Consider the following 19,582-nt stretch of genomic DNA (forward strand, 5'->3'; position numbering starts at 1 on the left):
TTTATTCCTCTCTTGGTCCCTCTGCTCTTTCTCTCTCTGTCTGACAAAATGCTTATCCCTGAAGTGTTTACATGCCAGCGACCGACCTGCAGCGCTGCTTATCCTGATCGAGGTGAAGGCAGAGGATGTGGAACGCTGCTTGTTTACACATGCAGCTCTGACAGACCATAACCTGTATGATCCAGCCTCACCTGTAGCCACTCTCACACACACAACACGAGCTCAGACCTACTGCATGCAGTATGGAAGTCTGACGGACAAAGACGGAGCACATCATAGAGGCTGAGACGGACTGTTGTGACAGCTTAGTTGTTACTTCGCAGCCAAAAACATGTTTGACCTTTATCTAAGCTTCAGTGGGAGATTATACAGGGTGTGAGTGCTGCTGTAAGCTGATGTAACACAGCGTGCATCGGGGATCAAGATTCAGACAAACAACACGGTGTCATATTGTGTGAGTCAGTGCAATCTTTTTTCAAATTTCCTCTAAGTGCATATGCTTAAAATCTGTATGAATTTTATAAATAGTCAACAATGTAGCTGTAAAACCCCTCGGGCCCTCATGTTTGGAAAAAAAAAACAAACACACACACACAGCAAAAGTGGCCTCTTGAATGGCCCTGTGGTAGATAGAAAATGATAAAGTGCCCTCTACAGTGGCCCAATGTGCACAAAAATGTGATGAAGTGCCCTATAGGTGCCCTTCCAGTGGTGAAAACGTGATGCACTGCTATGTCGGCTGGCCTCCAAAATCAGTTGGCCTCGGCTAGTTCCCCGTGAGTTTTTATTACAGAGGTGTAGCGGCTATACTTTAAATCTGAGTAACATGATAAAGCAATTTCAATCAGGGTTTGTTCTGCTTTTGTCATGCACGCTTATAAATCCTGTTTATAGACAGAGACCAGGTTTCTTCAGCAGAAATCTACAGAGCTGTGATAACCAAGTTTCACAGTGCAACATGAAGCAGACAGTGCTTAAAGTGTGCATGGACACACTGGATGACATGATCTCAAGGTAAAAACTAAAGGATATTTATCAGTTTGCTGTGATCAAGACAAAAAACCCCCTTTATTTCTGTCAGAAGATTCATATCAAAATAGCCTCATCAAACAAATCTCCATCTCTCTTAGACCAGATTACACTCTTTGAAATAGCTAAAGCTACAGGCTAACATCGCATCCAGCTACTGTACAGCAAACTAAAGGCACCGCAACTGCTGAGGACAAATGCCAACAACAACATGTCAGTCCTGCACTAAACACAAGTGTGTATTGTTCTAATGTTTAACAGTGGTCTCAGTTTCCTCACAGAGCAAACAAAGTCTGATATCATTACATTCATTTGGCAGATGCTTTGGGCCAAAACAACTTTTTATTTCTTCCCATGAACACACACATCAAAAGGGAACCGGATGTTGCTGCACAAATCATCACATATGGGATTAAAGTCTGCGTTTTCACTTGTCTGTCTGATCTAAGCAGCACTTTCTGCATAGTTTTTCATTATATCAGGAGCAATTTGGGGTTAAGTATTTTCTTCGTACTGCCAATCATGCATGTGACACACTTTGTTTATATTTGGGAACTTTAATCCATCTCATATGGATCTCAGCAAAGGCTGGATGCAAGAGTGTGGAATAAAATGGTAGACTATAAACCCATGATTCACTGCCAATAAAAAAACACTTACAGTTTCACCTCAGTTTATATAAAATTGATAGAGTTGATCAAAGATGTTCCACCTCACCTTTCCTTGGCAATGTAAATAGAGTACGCACACACAAACACATACACACAGAAACACCCAAAGCCAGACGGAGCCAAGGCAGATCACTGATTGCTGCTGATACTGCTTGTGTTCAAGATAATTTAGCTTCCTCTGCTGGATTGATTAGAGTCACTCACTGGCTTTGATCCAATAACAACCAATCACAGACAATCTCACACTGCCCAGCCCCTCAGCTCAGGGTTGCGTGAGTCCATGAGGAGTGTGCGTGTGTGTGTGTGTTCATGTGTGCAGGGCATTGACAATCACCATCGGCACAGGTGTGTCCCGTCCAGCCGTCAGTACAGATGCAGCTGAAGCCCGTTGGGTCTTCCACACAAGTGGCTCCGTTCATACATGGGGACGACAAGCATGCATGTTCCACTGATGAGAGAAGAAAAAGATGGAGGAGGTGGAGAAGACGGATGACAGAATTCATGGCAGAACAGAAAAAGAAGAACGGACGACAATTACATGCAAATAGTTCAATTTGACCTTAGCTTTTTGCTCCCTGTGCCACATAGTGTTATCCCTCTTTTCTCTTGTTATCTTCTATATGCACATACAATATTTAAATGAAGTTTTTTTCAGTGGTTCAGGGCCTGGGAGGTGAAGCCACACTCACCGATGTCACAGTTGCGTCCTCTGAAACCTTCCTGGCACTCACACTGGTACTCGTTTGGCTCTGTGTTGGTGCAGGTCCCTCCATTCTTACAGGGCTGGTGAGTGCCACAGTAGTTCAGATCTGAAACCAGAACAAAGTTTGATGAAAGCCTCTTTTATGTTTCACTTCACAGCACAGAACAAAGACACAAAGTAGACATGGAAGAAAAGGAAAAACAACGAGGATGCAGATTGAACCAGGCTAACTTCAGTTTGACTTTGTCTCAGGTAAAGAGCGCAGCGCAGCGCTCATACACACACACACACACACACACACACACACACTGCACAGAGGCTAAAGTGTGTCCAGGTCGGCTCAGTGTGCTGACTGTGCAGGCCAGTAGCTGCAGGGCCTGTTGTCTCCAGTGTTAAGGCTGATTAAAGCTTTGCTTTCTCCTAATGATCTCCTCTGTGCCCACAGTCTCTTTGTCTCACCACAGCTCTTCACAGAGCCTTTCTGAATACACAGAAACAGCTCAGGACCCCACCTAGCTAAGAGGGCCCAGCCCAGCCCCGCTCACATTCACCTTACCCAAGGCTATCGCCTTTCCCCAGCACAATACAGCGTCCCGTGGGCACTCGTTTGGCTCCCGGATCCCAGCTCCCACACCGGGACAGAGGTGGGAGGTGGGCAGTTATATTCTGGGATAATGCTGGAGGAACTTTGCTGCGGTGTGGTGGGAAAAGTCAAAGAAGGTGAAGCCCTGAGGGAGCTGTGTCTTTTATACAGAAGACAAGTACTTTATGCCTGGTGTGTAAAGAACCACGCCTGACAAATAATTATACTGCACACACGATGTTTCTCTCTCTGTCTTTCACACACACACACACACACACACACACACACACACACACACACACACACAGTCCTTGACCAACATACAATACACTGCAAACCTCTTTCGTCTGTATGCAGATGACAGTCCTCTACATATTGAGTTTAGCTGTGGAGAACCTTGTTCGTGTTAAATGGCAACAGTTTAATAAAAATCTGAGAAAAAAGTTAATGTTGTTAACCAAGACAAGAAACAATAAATACACTGATGTGACTGTCAGCGCTCTCCAGGGTGTTCCCAGTGAAAGAGTACAAGTACCTTAGTGTTCAGCTCTGTGATTGATTCACGCCTCGTTTGTAATGAGTTTAAAGAGCAATGTGCAGGTTTCTCATATCTTTTGGGCTCACAGAAAGTAAAAAGGAAAATATGTGACAATACAATATATGTTTTAATATGTGTGGTATGTTTTAAAAAATGTATGTGTGCGTGCTGTTAAATGTGAAATGATGGTGTTCAGGCTGAGATGTCAAAGCGAGGATCATGTGAGTCTGACAGCCTCAATGCAAAAGGCTCCAGCTACATGTTCGGGATGTCAAGCTAAACAGAAGAAGGAGAAACAGATCAACAAACACAAACTAAATCCCCGTGTTAGTACATCCAGACATCCTTTCATTCTGTCCTCAAAACATTTAACTGAACGGGTCACATGTCTGACCTTTGTCACACAGCAGTCCTCCCCAGTTGACGTCACACACACACTGCCAGGGTTCGGTGCAGCTTCCATACACACAGCCGGGGAATGTCACACACTGGTCACACAGAGGGCCTTTCCAGCCATAATGACACCTGAAGAGGAAGCACACAGTTCATTTCACGTTCATAGAATTGATAGTAACTGTTTTGAACAAGCTCCATTTGTCACTCTATGTGCAAACTGCAGCTGTTGTTGACAGTATATTAATTTAAGTGCTGAATGTTGTGGAACTTGTTTTCTTTAAATGGCCGCTTAACCTTTGGGAATGTTCATGTACATTATTCTTGCATGGCCAGAAATAGACTGGAATAATGTGTATACTTACAACAGACACATCATTTCACAGGTTATAAGCTGCTTTTAACTTCAACAGTTGTATTGAAGAGAGATAAGCAATGATAGAGGGGAAATAGCACATCAGTGCAGGCAAACCCCCAGACACCTGCCTCCTGCTGCAAGGTTTAAGACCCCATTGCAAACATCCAATCCAGGTTAACGTTTAAAAACAACATATCAATATTGCACACTATAGTGCACTGCTAAATTCTGCAAGATTCTGGCGTTTTCTAATAATAAAAAGACTCACTTGCATTCTCCAGGTACAGTGCACGAGCCATGGACCTGATGACAACCCTGCTTGCACACGGCTGTGAACAAAACATGTACAGACACACAAAACGAGAGCCATCAGAGACTAAGAGACAGTAACTGTGAAGCAGAAATGACTTTCAGTTGAGTTACTGGGCATTACAAAGCGCAGTCTGCACTGAACACATCTGCCAGTTAAACAACAATTCGAAACAGGCGACAGAAAATAAACCCAGATATCACCAGATATACAAAACACCCATGACATAAAGTAGATCATCAGTGTAGAGGAGACGCCTCAAAAATGTTGGAAGGCTGTTGAAATTTGTCTTTACTAACTTTACAAAAGATTCCAGCTGGAGAACCCAAGACTGAAAACTCCCTGAACTTCATCATGGTCATTAAGCCGCAGGGGGTAAAAGAGGGACCCCTGGCTAATTTTTCTGACTTCCTGCCTCTCTGCAGCCCAATCAACGACCTGCTGAGGAGGAAGTCAGATGAAGTGAGGATGTCCGTAAACTAGCTGCGTGTCCTTCAGGGTTCCCATGGTTTCCACTCTGGTTTCCTCCATTCACTTTTTACCACCGCAACACGATGGCAGCACTCCGAGGTCACACAGTGAGGTCGTCCAGCTGATGAGTCACAGACAGACGGACAATAATCCCCCTCCACACACACACACACACACACACACACACACACACACATACACACGCACACCGTCCACTGCAGCGAACTGTATGTACATGTGCGTCAGTGTATCAGAATTGACAACAGGAGTAAATGTGCAGACATTCATGAGGCTGATCCTTACTTGCTGTTTGAGGGCTGCAGCTTGGTTTTAGGGTTAGTAAGTACGTGCGTGTGTGTGTGAATCCAAAACAACACATCTACAAATTAAAACTGAAGACACTGGCTCATGGGTCAAGTTTACTTTAACAGCTCTTAGTCACAATAACAATTTCAAAGGCAGAAAAGAAAACAGCGACACTCTCATGGAAGAAAAACTTTCAAGAAACCTTGGAAGAGATCACTACAGAGGAAACCCCCTTCCAGGGATAATGGAAAAATAAATGGAAAGCAAAACCATTCTCTAATTTTTCTCATCATTGGCCTCAGGTCATCCTGAGGAAAATATTAGCTGGATATTTTCTAGCAACAAACATTTCCCTAAATATGGTGCGTGCATACATATATGTATATATAGTGAGTAAAACTCGACAAAATGTGAAGGTTTTCCATATGAATGACTGAGCAGCTGAGCAGGTAGATGAATGATGGTTACACGACATAGATAAATCCTGGTGTGTTTTTTTTTAAAGCACGTTTACAACAATTAACACATAGTATCATGTCTCTACGTATATCAGCACTTTTAAATCCTGTCTTAAGATCCACTTTCTTACAACTGCTTTTAAACCCCCTCCAGTTATCAACATGACTATATAATGGCTCTATTTTTCTGTGTTACACTTATTTACCAATTCATTTTCATTTAAGTATGTTTAATTGTATCTTAATTTTCAGCATTTTGTCATTTCTCAGCGTGTTATATCAATAGATAGTAGTTGCCTTGACCCACAGCTGTGATATGAAAGTTAGTTAACATACTATTGAAGCTTGCTTGAGTTGTGAAAGCCATCACACTTAACATACCATTTGCATTTCTTTTCATCAGGATGACATTATGGTTATCAGATAACTCAGTGACTCAGTGTTGGCCTTTTTTGTTGAGACTCAGATAAGAAAACTGACACCACTTTCATGTCTGAAAGCCCAGCTTAGCACTGAGACTGGAAATAAAGGGGAAACAGGTAGCCTGGCTCAATCAGAAGGCAACAACAACAATAACACCAACCAGCACCTCTAAAGCTCACTAATTAACACGTATGCTATTTCTTTAATCTGGGCGTAAAGTGAAGTGTAAAAACAACTTATCGTGGTTTTACTTGTGGTTTATGGGGCTTGTATAGCGCCTGGAGCCTTGAATGTATTGGCAAATGTACTGTTATGTGGTGTGCGCCTTGGAGTATTTCACAGTTCTGAATGTGACTAAACCAAAAAAATTGAAGGTCTGAACTCACTGTATACATGCATTGTGCATTTTCTAAATGTATACAGGACATACGGTGCGATACAGCAGATCTTGGCTTCCTCTCACCTTCTTTACACTCTGGTCCCGTCCAGCCCTCCATGCAGACCTTGGCACCGCTGGGGTCACAGTTGAAGTGGCCAAAGAAGTCATCGCGGGCCCTGCAGAACTTGTTGCAGAAAGGTCCGTAGTAGTTTGAATCACAGCGGAAACGAAGCCGGTACTCCAGGCTGAGAGTCCGCCCGTGGTGACGGTACGTCTGCCACTGTTCACCAGGGTTCAACATGGAGGAGAGGAGGACTCGCTCAATCAACTCTCCTGAAGGAGGAGGGAAGAAGGAAATACTTGTTGAGATTTTTAAGATTGAGCACACTGCACAAAATATCTATCAGTGCAGACACACAATCAAATCAAAGGTGTTTCCAAAAGGGGTGTCTTCCCCATCCACACAACAATGTGAGCATGGCATTTTGTGTTTTTTGTATGGATGCATTTCAGCAATTTCATAGAGGACAGGACTTAAGGAAAGGTGCATTTTCAAATTTGTCTGTGTTATGGTCTATGTGAGTGAGCTTCCCAACAATCTTTCATACTTTTTTCTGCACAGACTTTCTTACTCACATCCATCAGCATCAGATACAGGGGGCGAACTGAAAAACAGTTCCAGTATGAATATTGGTGGAGACAAGGGCTGACAATAGGACCAGAGAAAGAGGGCGAGGGAGAGAGAGGACACCCTGAACGCCAGAGAGGCCCGCGGGGCAGCAGCCGCTGCTCCTGACCCCCGGAGGGGATTTCCCAGAGGCACTGTCATCCTCAACTCAGTTATAATCTCCTCTGACAGGGTATTAACACACACAAAGCACAGAGAATATGTGTGTGTGTGGGTACATCTGTGTCTCCATATGTATGCATGTGTGTATTTAAGAGATGGTGGTAAAGATAAAGGGAAAGACTACAAGATAGTAACGCAGAAAAGGAAGCTTTGTTGGAAGTAAGTCAGTGATGGAGTGAGGAAGGGTGTACAGTGTGTGTGTGTGTGTGTGTGTGTGTGTGTGCGTGTGTGTGCGTGTGTGAGAGAGACAGACAGAGGCAAACAGAGCCAAAGAGGAAGGGAGGCAGCTATTAGGGCACACACATTGCAAACTGCCTGATGAAGAGATGAGATCACTGTGGTTTGACACAAAAGAATGAAAACAGGGGCACATATTGGGCAGTGTGTGTGTGTGTGTGTGTGTGTGTGTGTGTGCGTGTGTGTGTATTTGTCTGTGTGCGGGTGTGTGTGTGTGTGTTTAAGAGAGTAAAAGAGGAGTGGGGACAGAGTGGACACTGAGTGCCCTGTTAGCTCAGCCGTAGGCCCCTTCCTCCACCGGCCTCCGCCTGTATGTCAAAACTAGATGGCTTTCCAAACACTCATCACGCCACTGCAGTGCATTGTGGGTTTTTCATTATTTTATGGCTCTGGCATGCCAAAGGGCTAATTTCATCATCACCATTTGTCTGCCAGATAGGAAGAACATCAGAAGCGAGAAGAGCAGAAAAAATAACGACATTAGCAGGCAGCACAGCGGGGAAGGTGTATAACAGAGTTTGATTTCTTCTCTAATACGATTAGATGGCATGGCACAATAATAAGTGAGCACAAGTAGAGAGAAAGATGGAGAACGAGAGAAGCACAAACAGCAGCAGCAAGAAGACACTTTGCAGTGAAGCAAATGTAAGCAGCCGACACACAGGGATCGTTTCTGCAGGTAGCAAAAACACTTAAATCTTTGTCTGTGGTCTCTGGTGATTGTCCCCCTCTGCCTGGTACTATAGCTATAAAGTGCTTGCCCTTGACAGTAGCTGAGAAAACACTCCAGGAGAGAAAACGCCTCCTTTTGACTTGCTATTCCACATCACCTGAACCCTCAAATCAATAGAGTAGACCTATGGAAACCAATAGATCAGCTGGATAGCGTTTGGTCCCCCCCTATATTTGATGTATGTGGGTAATTCTCAGAGCAGTCTTGCTTTTGTTTTCAGTGTTGATTCCAGTGCAAGATGTCCAGATGAAATTATTCTCATCTTGGTAAAAGCAGTAAGTCTAAACATGTGTCTCGAATTTTATAGACAAGCTGGTCTGGATTATGACGCCTCTAATATTGAATTTCACTTTCTCTGCGGTGGTGGCAATTTTGTGGCTGTGAGTGCTATGTCAATACAGTTGAAACATGGGTGAACACAGCAGCAAATCTGCACTCAAAATGACCTTATAAATACGTGAACAGAAGGAAAAACATACAGAAAAAGTGATTGCTGGCAATTCTGGTCCATTACAAAACTATGCAGGCAAGTTAAAAGCATCTTGTGTGAAGTTTTGTCTAGGAGCGCCTGGGAACAATGCTTTTAAGAGCGGGTGCCCATTTTCTTGTGCACAAACTCATGCATGAGCATCCTTGTGCACAGCAGTCTTGTCAGTGGTTTCATGCTATTCCACTTATTGACAGCTGGTGTTTTTAATGTCACTAACAAATGCAAAAAAGAAGAAGACTGCTATTTATGTAGGTTTCAGATTCCTTCAAAAATCAGCTCTGGAAATGTTCAATAACAAAAGAAGTCTGTGAAGATAGCTGCAATGTGTGTTGGTGAGAAACAGTGAACATAAACATTACAATAATGTTGTATGTTTACAAGAAAACTCTACAATACTCAAAAAACAAGTTAGTGGAACAAGTCAGGGAAAGAAACAGGAGGGATCAGGCAAACCTGACAACAAAGCTCCACATTTGCCGCAAGCAAGCTGCAAATCACATTCGCAATTAGTTCATCACAATTTTGAATCTTTATTTTTTCCTTTCAAAAGTATGGAAATAAGTCCAAAGTTATAATAAACTGGAATTATCCATTAATACAGAAAGGTACTGCACATTGACACAAGTTACATTTTTTTTAAACAAAACTCAGTGAAGGTCATACTGTCGGCGCTCAAAGGACATCATATTTTCTCACTGTTCCCAAGGACTGTTTCAGAAGGTACAGTCTTGCTGGGTAATCCTTTCTGATTAGCAGCAGGGCCAATAAGTCCATTCAGACTGCTACGGGACGCCTGTGTTTGGGCTGAGCTAAGCTGCTGGCCTAGTGAACGGCTTTAGACCCAATGTAAGGGCTGTCAGGAGCTCAGGTGGAAACGACAGATGATGCAAACAAGATGTAAGTACAGCTCTGGAGGGCAGAGGGAAGGAGAGGTGGAAGAGGACAGGAGACGAGCGTAGAGAAGGATCTCTGGTGCAGTTCCCACTTTCTCATTATCTCAGCCATCTCTTGGATATAACCGAGGATGGTGGGATGAAAGGGACGACTGTGGCATGACAGGAATGAGGAAGGCATAGGAACATCTGTCTCTATGTGTGTGTGTGTGTGCGTGCTAGGCTTTTTATAGCATGCAGCTCACATTCTCTGTCATGGAGCTTTTCCTGATTACGAGAAGAAACAACAAGGGGGCGAGCAGGAAATTAAAGGGTCTGGATAAAAGACCTTTTAGCCTTGTATGATCACAGACATGAAGACACAAGGGATAGTCTTGTAAACGAACATTCATGAGTTGTTTGCCTCGATGGAAATGTGGCTTGTGGAAAACTACACTTACAGGTAAGACGAACATGTTATCTTGTTGAGACAAGTGGAAAGCCTAAACGCAGTAACTACATATTTGGTCATAACGAAGTGAAGACCAGAATTTGACTTTTTGACCTAAAAAGTATTATAACATTCAAGGGGGTAATTTTTCAAAAATAAACAACATATGAAATTCCCAGGAACACCAAACCCAAACCACCGTGACTGCAGTCAAGGCTAGCATTCCTGCAATTGAGGAATCAGTTTTGATGCTCTAATATTTTACTAGTTGAGTTTGTTACACCACATTAATAAGGAAGTGCTTAATACAATCACAATAGAGTAAAATAATTAAATAATTAAAAATAAACATCAACTAATGCTAAAAGCTAACCTAGCTTAACTGACAAAATGTGCAAATTTTGACTTAATGGTCAAAACTCCACGAAATTTCCCTTTTTGTTTTTTATAGTCATACAAGACAGAGGTGAAAAACCAAACCACCTTGACTGGAGGTAGTTAAAGCTAGCCGGAGGGCTGTCAGAGCTAGCCTTAGCTAAAGCTAATTTACCCGCTTTCTTTGAGTCATTTCATGCAATTGAAAAATCTGCGCAATGTTGTGCAATTGTAATTGAAAAACATTGTAACTGGCAGTTGATTTGTTATACCAAATTAATCATGTAGTGAGTCAATATGATGATAATGGAGAAAAAAACACCGACTCATGCTGAAAGCTAACTAGCCTAGCTTAAATGCTCCTTAGCTCAACCAAACATAGATGGCAGCATGTGATTTTATGTGGTATTGCAATGGGGACAATCACTATGTAGCTACGTTGCCTGCAAACCCCAAAACAAGCAGAATATGTCTAAGGAGGAGGAGGATCATAGGCCTACACATCAAAAACACAACTCACCTTGCCTACTGGAAAATATCAAGCTTATTATTATTATGTGATTTAGCCTCCCTTTCTTTTACAGTAAATTCCTGTGCACTTAGACGTGGATAGAAAGGCAGACGGACACTCATAAAAACAGACACACTGCAGCTTCACCTGATTCTGATGTGTCGTTGTCATAGTCGAGAGCCTCCAACACCAGAGAGAAGGACTTCTGTGAAGAAAACAGAGAAATCATCTGTCAGCCATGCGCCACAAATACACTTTTCTGAATTTAAAATCACGATGTCATCCGTCCTCCTTCACAGCTTCATTCATTGTCTCAAGCAGGAGGTGGCGGAGGTGCTTTGTTTGCATCCAGTGGATCCTCACCGCAACACCACTGATGTTTGTTTTTGTTGATGAAGGCCAAACAGAAGTTTTAATCATAGGGTTGGGCAAAGTTTTTGGCCTGTACATGGATGAGGCTTTTTCTGGTAAACACTTCCTGCTAGAATGCAGATTAATGATACTGATGTTCAGCATCACTGACTGCTAGTGGCTTACAATTGGCACGTTTACCAAAAGTTAAAAAACAAATAAATATAAATAGATTAAAAGAGCTGCAACAGGTAACCTCATAACCACCAAGTGTCAAAAAACTGTGTATACCCTTTGTAAATATTTGATTCCTGTACACTTTATGCATAATGTCCATTATAAATAATGCAATAGGTTAGAATAGATTCAAATAAAGCATTGAAAATCAGTGGTGGAGGAATAATTGAGATCTTTCACTGAAGTAAAAATAGAAATCCCGCTATATAGAAATTTTCCATTACACATAAAGACACATAAAGAACATTTAAAAATGTTCTTTCGAAAAAAGTGCACATTTGCAGCACAATCAAAGCATTAAAAGTAGTCCCTATGCAAAATTGCAAAGATTCTGTAATATTATTACAGATGCATGAGCGTATAAGCAGCAATTTATGGTTGTGAAGATGTCAAGTGTAGTTTAATCTGTAGAAATGCATCATATTTTACAAACGGATGACATATAAAAAATCCGTGTGGTGAAGGAGGACATCCCAAAAAACCCTGTTCAATTTAATGAACACACTCTTGAACCAGGTGCGATCCTTTATTGTGCTCTTTTTTACTCTCTGACAAGTCTTACAGGCTAATCCTGGATAGAAGGGACAGGTCGAAGTGTGTACAGCCTGTCTGAATAAATTGAGGTATTTTATTAAAATTCATAGCCTCGTGCAAAGATATCGTCAGCCTGTATACGGTCATCCTGCAGTACACAAGCAGGGGACTCTGGCATAAGCTTAACATCTTCAAACGATGACTTTGAGCTTACAGAGATATCACACTCGGGAGAGATAACACAGGACAGATGCTTTTTCTACTGCTTTCCTCTTTTCTGATGCATCGCACAGACCAGCAATGAATAATTCAGACCAACATTTTCTCCAACGACTCTCTCTCTGTCGGCTTTCTCTATCTCTCTCCATCCATCCATCAATCCCTAAAACGCACAAGCGCCTGTCATGCAAATTGCTCCACCGTGTGCGTGATGGGTACAGTTTCTCCTAAAGGGCTTCATGGATGCAGAGTCACATCTTTGTGGTGAGATCACAAGGCAAGAGGGGGAGGAGAGGAAGCTAGAAAGATAGATAGGAAGCGAGTGATGGGCACAGGAGGCGGGTGAGGTGTGAAGCGAGGGAGAGGTGGATTTGGAGGGAGGTTAAGGGCAGGAGGTCGGTAGCAAAGCTAAAGTTAGCTAGAGGTAAAAAAAAAAAAAAAGGAGGCAACGAGAAGATGAAAGGTTGCAGTGAAGGTGCAAAATGTTAGGGGAGGGAAAATTGGTGTGGCAGAAAACACTGAGTCAGGGATTTGCTTCAAGTAGAGGCACATCCAGTATATCTGTGCTGCAACAGATGGGAGGAAAAGGTGAGTGGAGTGATTGTACAAACGAGAAAACGACCAAAAGGATAATTATGTGGGAGTATGTAAAGAAAGTGGGCAAAGAAAGGTGGAGGAGAAACTGTGGCAGCTGTGGTGGAGCAACGATTTGCAGGACTCCCGGAGTTTGTCAGATTTCATCATACGCGAGGGACAAACAAAGAAGGTCAGAGGGAGGTAACGCATAGGTGAGATAAAAGAGAAAAGATTAGAGGAGAGCACAAAAGAAAGGAGAGGGGAAAAGATAAGACAAACAGTAGTGGGGGGAAGTGGAAGAACACCCACACACAGACGCACTTAGAAGTCGCGGTGCTAATGAGATGTGCTGGGCTGCAGAGGGCTCAGAGCCAGTTTATTAAGGCCAGCAGATAGCAGGTAGCCAACAGATGGACCAGCTGGAGTCATTAAGCTTCTGCTTACAACTCTCACCTGAAGTAATGTTTAGTATTCATGATTTCTATCCTTACACTGCGAAATCTTGCAGCCCATTATAATCACGTTAGTTCTCAGTGGTTTGAAAACTACTGAGATTGTTTACTGAAGTAAACGTACCATGCGTATCAAACGTTAAAGTACTCGTTTTGTAGAAAAAAAGCTCCTGTGTATAGATTTATATTAGCAGACTGTTAATACTGATGCAACAAAGTGTGGAATATTCTGTACTGGTAGTTAAGTCCAGTGAGTCCCTGCAGTGGGTCAACAGATAAACCTGACTGGTTGTGAGATGAGGAACAGGGTCAAAGAAGAAAAAATGAATTCTGTATATACAGTACATACAGACTTTAATCTTTGCCTTTTTTAAAGAAAAGGTATCATATAATTTGACCTCTTTGAGCCTCAAACAATTATTTAAATGAAACACAGATGTTAAGAGGGAAAATGTCTATTTAGTAGAACTGCTAACAACTCATAGACATCTTAATGGGAAGTCAAGACAAAGCTTTTATTGTACAGGGCAACAACACACTGGTTTAATCTTTAAAAGACCACTCCTGAGTTAGCATGTTGCTCCTATAAACCAGAACCAGAGATACCATATTTTTTCATTCCACACCTTCTTATTCTTTGTCAATACCCATTATGCAAGCAGAGATTGGGAGTGGGCTGCAGACGTCAGCTCAGCGCTAAAGACCACCAAGGTGGAGTTCTCTTTTGTATGTCATAGTTTATATTCTTTTCACTGTAAGATGAGAAGTAACTAGTGCTATCAGACAAATGCTGTGCAGTAAAAAGTAAAATTTCCCTCTGAAATGTAGTGAGAATGTCGAGAATGACTGTCCTCAGATTTGGGTTTAAATACAGGATTTCAGTAAATGTACTGAGCTGCTTTCCACCACTTAGTTAGTGGGTTAAGAGTTGAACAGCACGGCTCTCCTGCAGCAGATTTATAGACGTTCACTGGACAAAATGCTGCTTGAGTTGAAGTGATTTTGAGATCAGACCGGTTGTGATGAACTGTCCACTACTACAAAATGCAGACACAGCATTACCTCACTGTTAGCCTGCTCTCAGACCTCTCAGCCTTATCACCCTTCCAATCGCCCTCCCTCCTCCCTCACCCTTCCTTCCATCCACTATATGCTACCTTCTGCCAACTGTTACGGCAAGGAAGTGGGAAGTCCAGAGCCTTTTTCATTTCTTTTTTCCTCACCCCTTCACCCACAAGTGCACACGGCCAGGTAAGTTATGATGTTGTCACCGATGCAGGAAGGGTGTATCTGCGGTAAGCCCCGCTGCTAAGGTTGAGGTCCTGTATGGCGGCCAGGAGGGGTCAAACTAACCATGGTTACTGAGTTAAAACCACAACAATACAAACTGATAAGACTCTGAACGTGTGTGTAAAAAGATTAAGAGAACCAACTGCATAAACGCTTCCTGACAACCTTTCCAAAACACACACACACACACTTACATGGACACCATAGCAATTTGTTTTGCAATCAAAAACTCTGTGACGTCATGGAGACCTGAAGACATTAGAGGCCAGGCGAAGGCAAAGTGACCTCATGGGCTGTTACAGAAAAAAAAAACAACACGCACAGAGAGGAAAATCAAACAGTAAACATCACAAAGAAAAGGCTGATAAGATCACAGTCAATGATGAAGTGATATTTTTACCTCGTTCTGGCACAAACAACATCTAGACGGTTTTTGTGCCATTTGTGGAGATAATGGCAGATGTGATGACAGCGAGGAAATGACTTAATGGGAAAGGTGTGTGTGTGTGTGTGTGTGTGTGTGTGTGTGTGTACTTGCTACATAGTGAGGAACAAGTTTTTAATCAACAGACAGAGGACATTTTTGGAAAATGAGGACAGTTTAGCCAGTCTTCACAGCTTCAAAGGCCTGTTTGGAGGTTAAGACTTAGGTTAGGTTTTAGGTGTGATGATTAAGGTTAGGGTAAGGGGCTCGGGGATCCATTATGTTAATAAAGGTCCTCACAAAGATGGAAGTACAAGAATATGTGTATGTTAGAGGAGATGGAAGATTGACCCAGCAGAGGACATTAGTGCCTCTCACAACAATGACAAGGAACAAAAGAGGAAAAGAAATATTTTGTCTTCTTCACAGATGAGAGATAAATATTTCATTTACTGTGAGGATGAATGACTCAGATTCTTCATATAGTGCCACAAACAGGTCAAAATCTCCACTTGTTTATACTTCAGTTTTGGAGTTTGGATTTTACTGCCATGTTTGCTTGACAAGCAATTTTCTTTCATTTCTGTCAATTTTATGCATTAAACGTCGTTTTACTCTCCGGGTAATTTTTACTAACCTGAATCTTGATAGCTGTCATTGCTATGATTGGAGCACTTCTGTTTCTTTATTGTTCCGAAACGAACATGATTCATAGACCATTTTCTGCAGAGGACATTTTGACTCCTCATAGCAGGGAAAGCACAGGTGGAGCAAATAACATTACTCCTGTTTCTGTTCCAGCAATTAATGCAGCGCAGAGTGTTATAATTAGTGAATTAGCTACACCTGTGCTTGACTTTGCTACAACGGAACCTCTCAAAACTCTCCAGTCTTTATTTGTTCTTGACTGCACTATAGCAAGCTATGGCGATCAAGCTGTACCCAGCATGCTGTTAGGCAGTGTAACAGTTAATAAGGTTCCCCCTATCAATACACAACACAGTGTGTATTTCAAGCAGTAGTCACTACTCATAAATGTGTTAGTTAAATCTCAAGAGCTCCCACTCGACACTGGGCGTCCTTAAGTCCTAAGCAACACGCCCGCCAAGTCGGATGAACGGATGTCGAGAACACTGAAGGACAGACACACGTTTGTACATATAGGCAGAGACTCTATTTTAGTTAGAAGTATGCTGTGTTAGGGGATGACTGATGATGAAGCTCCACATGGGCACAGGGCTGAGTTTTCTGAACCCTGGAACAGCTACGCAGATTTTTGTGTCTGGCTGGACTCATTGCCTGGGAAGACGACATCGGATTCAACTCTGGGCTGCATTTTTAGCTTTATCGTAGCTTGTTTAATTGTTTAGTGGGGGAACTAAACAAGGAAACTCCTTCTAGTATACTTCCTGTTTAAATGCTGCCCAGTCTCTCAAAAACTGTTTATGTAATGCTATGTGAGACATCACTATTTCACTTTGTACACAAAATATCTCACACAAGTAATCAAATACATGTGTCAGCTTTCTGCTGAGAACACTAGAGTCAAATGTGAAAGTGTATCTTTGAGTGTACAGCACAAGTGGATGTTTGATTTTCTCTACAGTCAAGGAATGGCCACAATCACATCTCGTCTGTTTCCTCGTCTCGCCATCTAAACCGCTTCCTCTCAGCTGCGGTTTGGATTGATTTCTCTGCAACATCTGAGCCTGGTATCTCTTTAAGGTCAGGTTCCTGTACAGGAGCGACTTATTTACAGTCAGATCTCATTCTGATTGTTGCCAGTCATGCCATGTGCAGATGGTCTGAGCCCGGCATGGCCGGAGAGAACAGGGGTTTCCCAAAAAGAAAAAAGAAAAAAAGACAACATCAAACAAGAGAATTAGTCCTGATGATAAATCGTCTTTCCCTCAGGATGTAGGCTGTCTGGTCGTCTCACCCTGCCCCTTCGCCTCCAGCCTTACACCAGTCTAACGGCACTAAAGCTCAGGACTGGAGTGAACTATGCTAATTCAAACCACTGTGCAGACGTGTGTGACAGCATGCCAGATTCTATGAAATGACGGTTCTTCCACTGCTCCATGTCTCATCCCTCCAGTCTCTCAACCTGACCCCTCACTCTCCATCCCCCCGCTGCCTCCCGTCAGTGCCCCACTCTCACCCCCTGCCATCCCTCCCTCCCTCCATCTCTCCCTCTCTCTCAGACATGGGCAGGGTAGGATATCCCGACAAAGCCAGGCTGTACAAACACAGCTCTACGACAGGAAGAACTCCCAGCCCTGAGAGAGGAATTTCCCCTCAGAGCTCACACACTAATGCATACATACTTACACACACAGCCAGACATGCTGGTGTACAAGCACGCAACCCTGCCACACACAGGCATTCAATATTACCCGGGTCGCGGTCTCTATTTTTCCATATACAATGCCTCCAGCCCTGAAAATATTAGTCTACGTACTACAATGGAGAGTGTAGCAGACAAAATGTATCATTTATCATTTTAGACAACAGGATTTAGTGCTTTTATCATTTAACAATAGCTAACATCTATGAAGCCTTGAAAACACACACAAAAAATAATAATTTGAGTCTGCAAATAGCTCAAGTTTCAACCTTGTTTTAAAGGCACCTAAAACCTTTAATTACTGATTTTTATTTTTGGCAACTTAGGGGCAGCTGAAACAATCTGTTAACACAATATTGACATGTCATCACCTTTTAAGGTGATATGTTGAACTTGTTAACACATAGTTGCTCATTTGCACGTCCACCAGTTACAAAACAATATTGTCATTCATTTGGAATCCTGACCACCAGGTGAATGTAAGTCACCAGTTGGTCTTTTAGCTCTGCTTTTGGTCTCTACCAGCTCCTTTAGGAAATATCTGCCACTTTTGCAGATAAATGCTAAACTAGGTTCATCAGCTATTTGCAAAGCAACACTATGAGAACAGTGAGAGTGAACCAAAACAGTAAATCTGTGGCCAGACAGCTGAACAGGGAGCTGAATAGTGCTTTAAAGCTGCGTGAAGCCGAGGGGAGCTGCAGGTTCAAGTGCTCATTCTTAGTAGGTTCATCGCTACGAGCGACTCCCTTTCACAGTGTTTTCACGTTATCATTTGATGCATTGTTACTATAAAAACAGTGATTACAGACACTTTAAAAGAAGAGTAAGTAGTTTTTTTAGAATGTGTTGAATTGAACTCTTGCTTGAAGGCTAATTTAATTTTTTTGCATGTTCAGGTATCCTGCAGTGCAAGTAATTAACTGGAATCGGTTAACTGATGCGTACCAATTAAACACTGTCTCTACTCTCCATATAATTACATTTTTGTTTTTTTCTGTCAAAACATCCTGGAAATCATTCAGACATAATGAAAAAATGACAGAGCTGTAAAATTAAGTGGTACCACAAAATAAATAAGACAAGTCAGACAAGTCAAAAATACAACTGCAACATCAAAAATATAACACTGTTAGTTATGCAGTTAAGATGGGGAGTAAACAAAAATGGATTCCTCCAATTAGTTGATAAAATACATTAAGTCGTAATTCATTTTATCTGATTTTACTGATTTTATCAACTGATTGGTGGTTTCCTTGTACTTATAGTTTATTTAAATTCGAAACTCTGTTTTCCTTTTTTTCTGTCTTTGCACAATCATTCATCTATTTCAGCAGCAACATTCACGCGTCCTGCCCACATTCCCAATACTCCTTAGGCAAATGATAAGGAGAACACTTTTGCACACTTTAAAATCAGATGCCCCACACTGTTTGACTCACAGGTCCAAACTTATAAACATCAAGTAAAATCTGCATACAGTAATTAAACAAATGTACTTAAGTCTGTATGCACATATAAAACACCAGCGCAGTCAGACAGCACAGTGGAAATCTGGTCTGCGCACACACACATGCAAGCAAGAGACTGGGTTAATTGACCGTTAAACATTGACTGGGTAGATGACAGAGAAAATTTAATTAACAGCAAATTTTTCATGCAACTTTTAATATTCATCATCAGCATCTGGACGTTTGTTGTTTTCACACCTGCCAACTCTCACCCTTAGCATCAAAAAGCTCAAGTAATTACAGACTCACACATGCACAAACACAAAAGACAACTGGCACAAACATGCAAACGGTTGTCATGACAGCAGCTGTGAAAGAGCCGGATTGGATGGCTGATGCCTCACCTGCACTACAAATTAGTAGTGGAGGTAACCACAGTAACAATGCCATTATTATTCCAGTGGCAAAGCCGACATGTAAGTAATACAGTAAATATGAAAGTATGCTGATGCTGGTTGTCAGCTTCATGAGTGAACGGATACTGCAAAAGGCCAAAACGC

General features: G+C 42.2%; 1 protein-coding gene across 1 annotated transcript in view; it reads right to left on the bottom strand.

Annotated features, from left to right (window-relative positions):
- Positions 1 to 19,582, bottom strand: part of LOC121608908 (protein jagged-1b) — a 47,042-nt gene that overhangs the window by 8,959 nt on the left and 18,501 nt on the right. The window contains exons 3-8 of the mRNA XM_041940335.1: positions 11,289 to 11,346; positions 6,707 to 6,955; positions 4,544 to 4,604; positions 3,919 to 4,049; positions 2,390 to 2,509; positions 2,035 to 2,148 (exon numbers count right to left, since the gene is read on the bottom strand). Coding sequence (XP_041796269.1) covers positions 2,035 to 2,148; positions 2,390 to 2,509; positions 3,919 to 4,049; positions 4,544 to 4,604; positions 6,707 to 6,955; positions 11,289 to 11,346 — 733 coding nt within the window. The remainder of the gene's footprint in view (positions 1 to 2,034; positions 2,149 to 2,389; positions 2,510 to 3,918; positions 4,050 to 4,543; positions 4,605 to 6,706; positions 6,956 to 11,288; positions 11,347 to 19,582) is intronic.

This window comes from Chelmon rostratus, chromosome 7 (assembly GCF_017976325.1).
Source record: "Chelmon rostratus isolate fCheRos1 chromosome 7, fCheRos1.pri, whole genome shotgun sequence".
NCBI classification, from domain to species: Eukaryota; Metazoa; Chordata; class Actinopteri; order Chaetodontiformes; family Chaetodontidae; genus Chelmon; species Chelmon rostratus.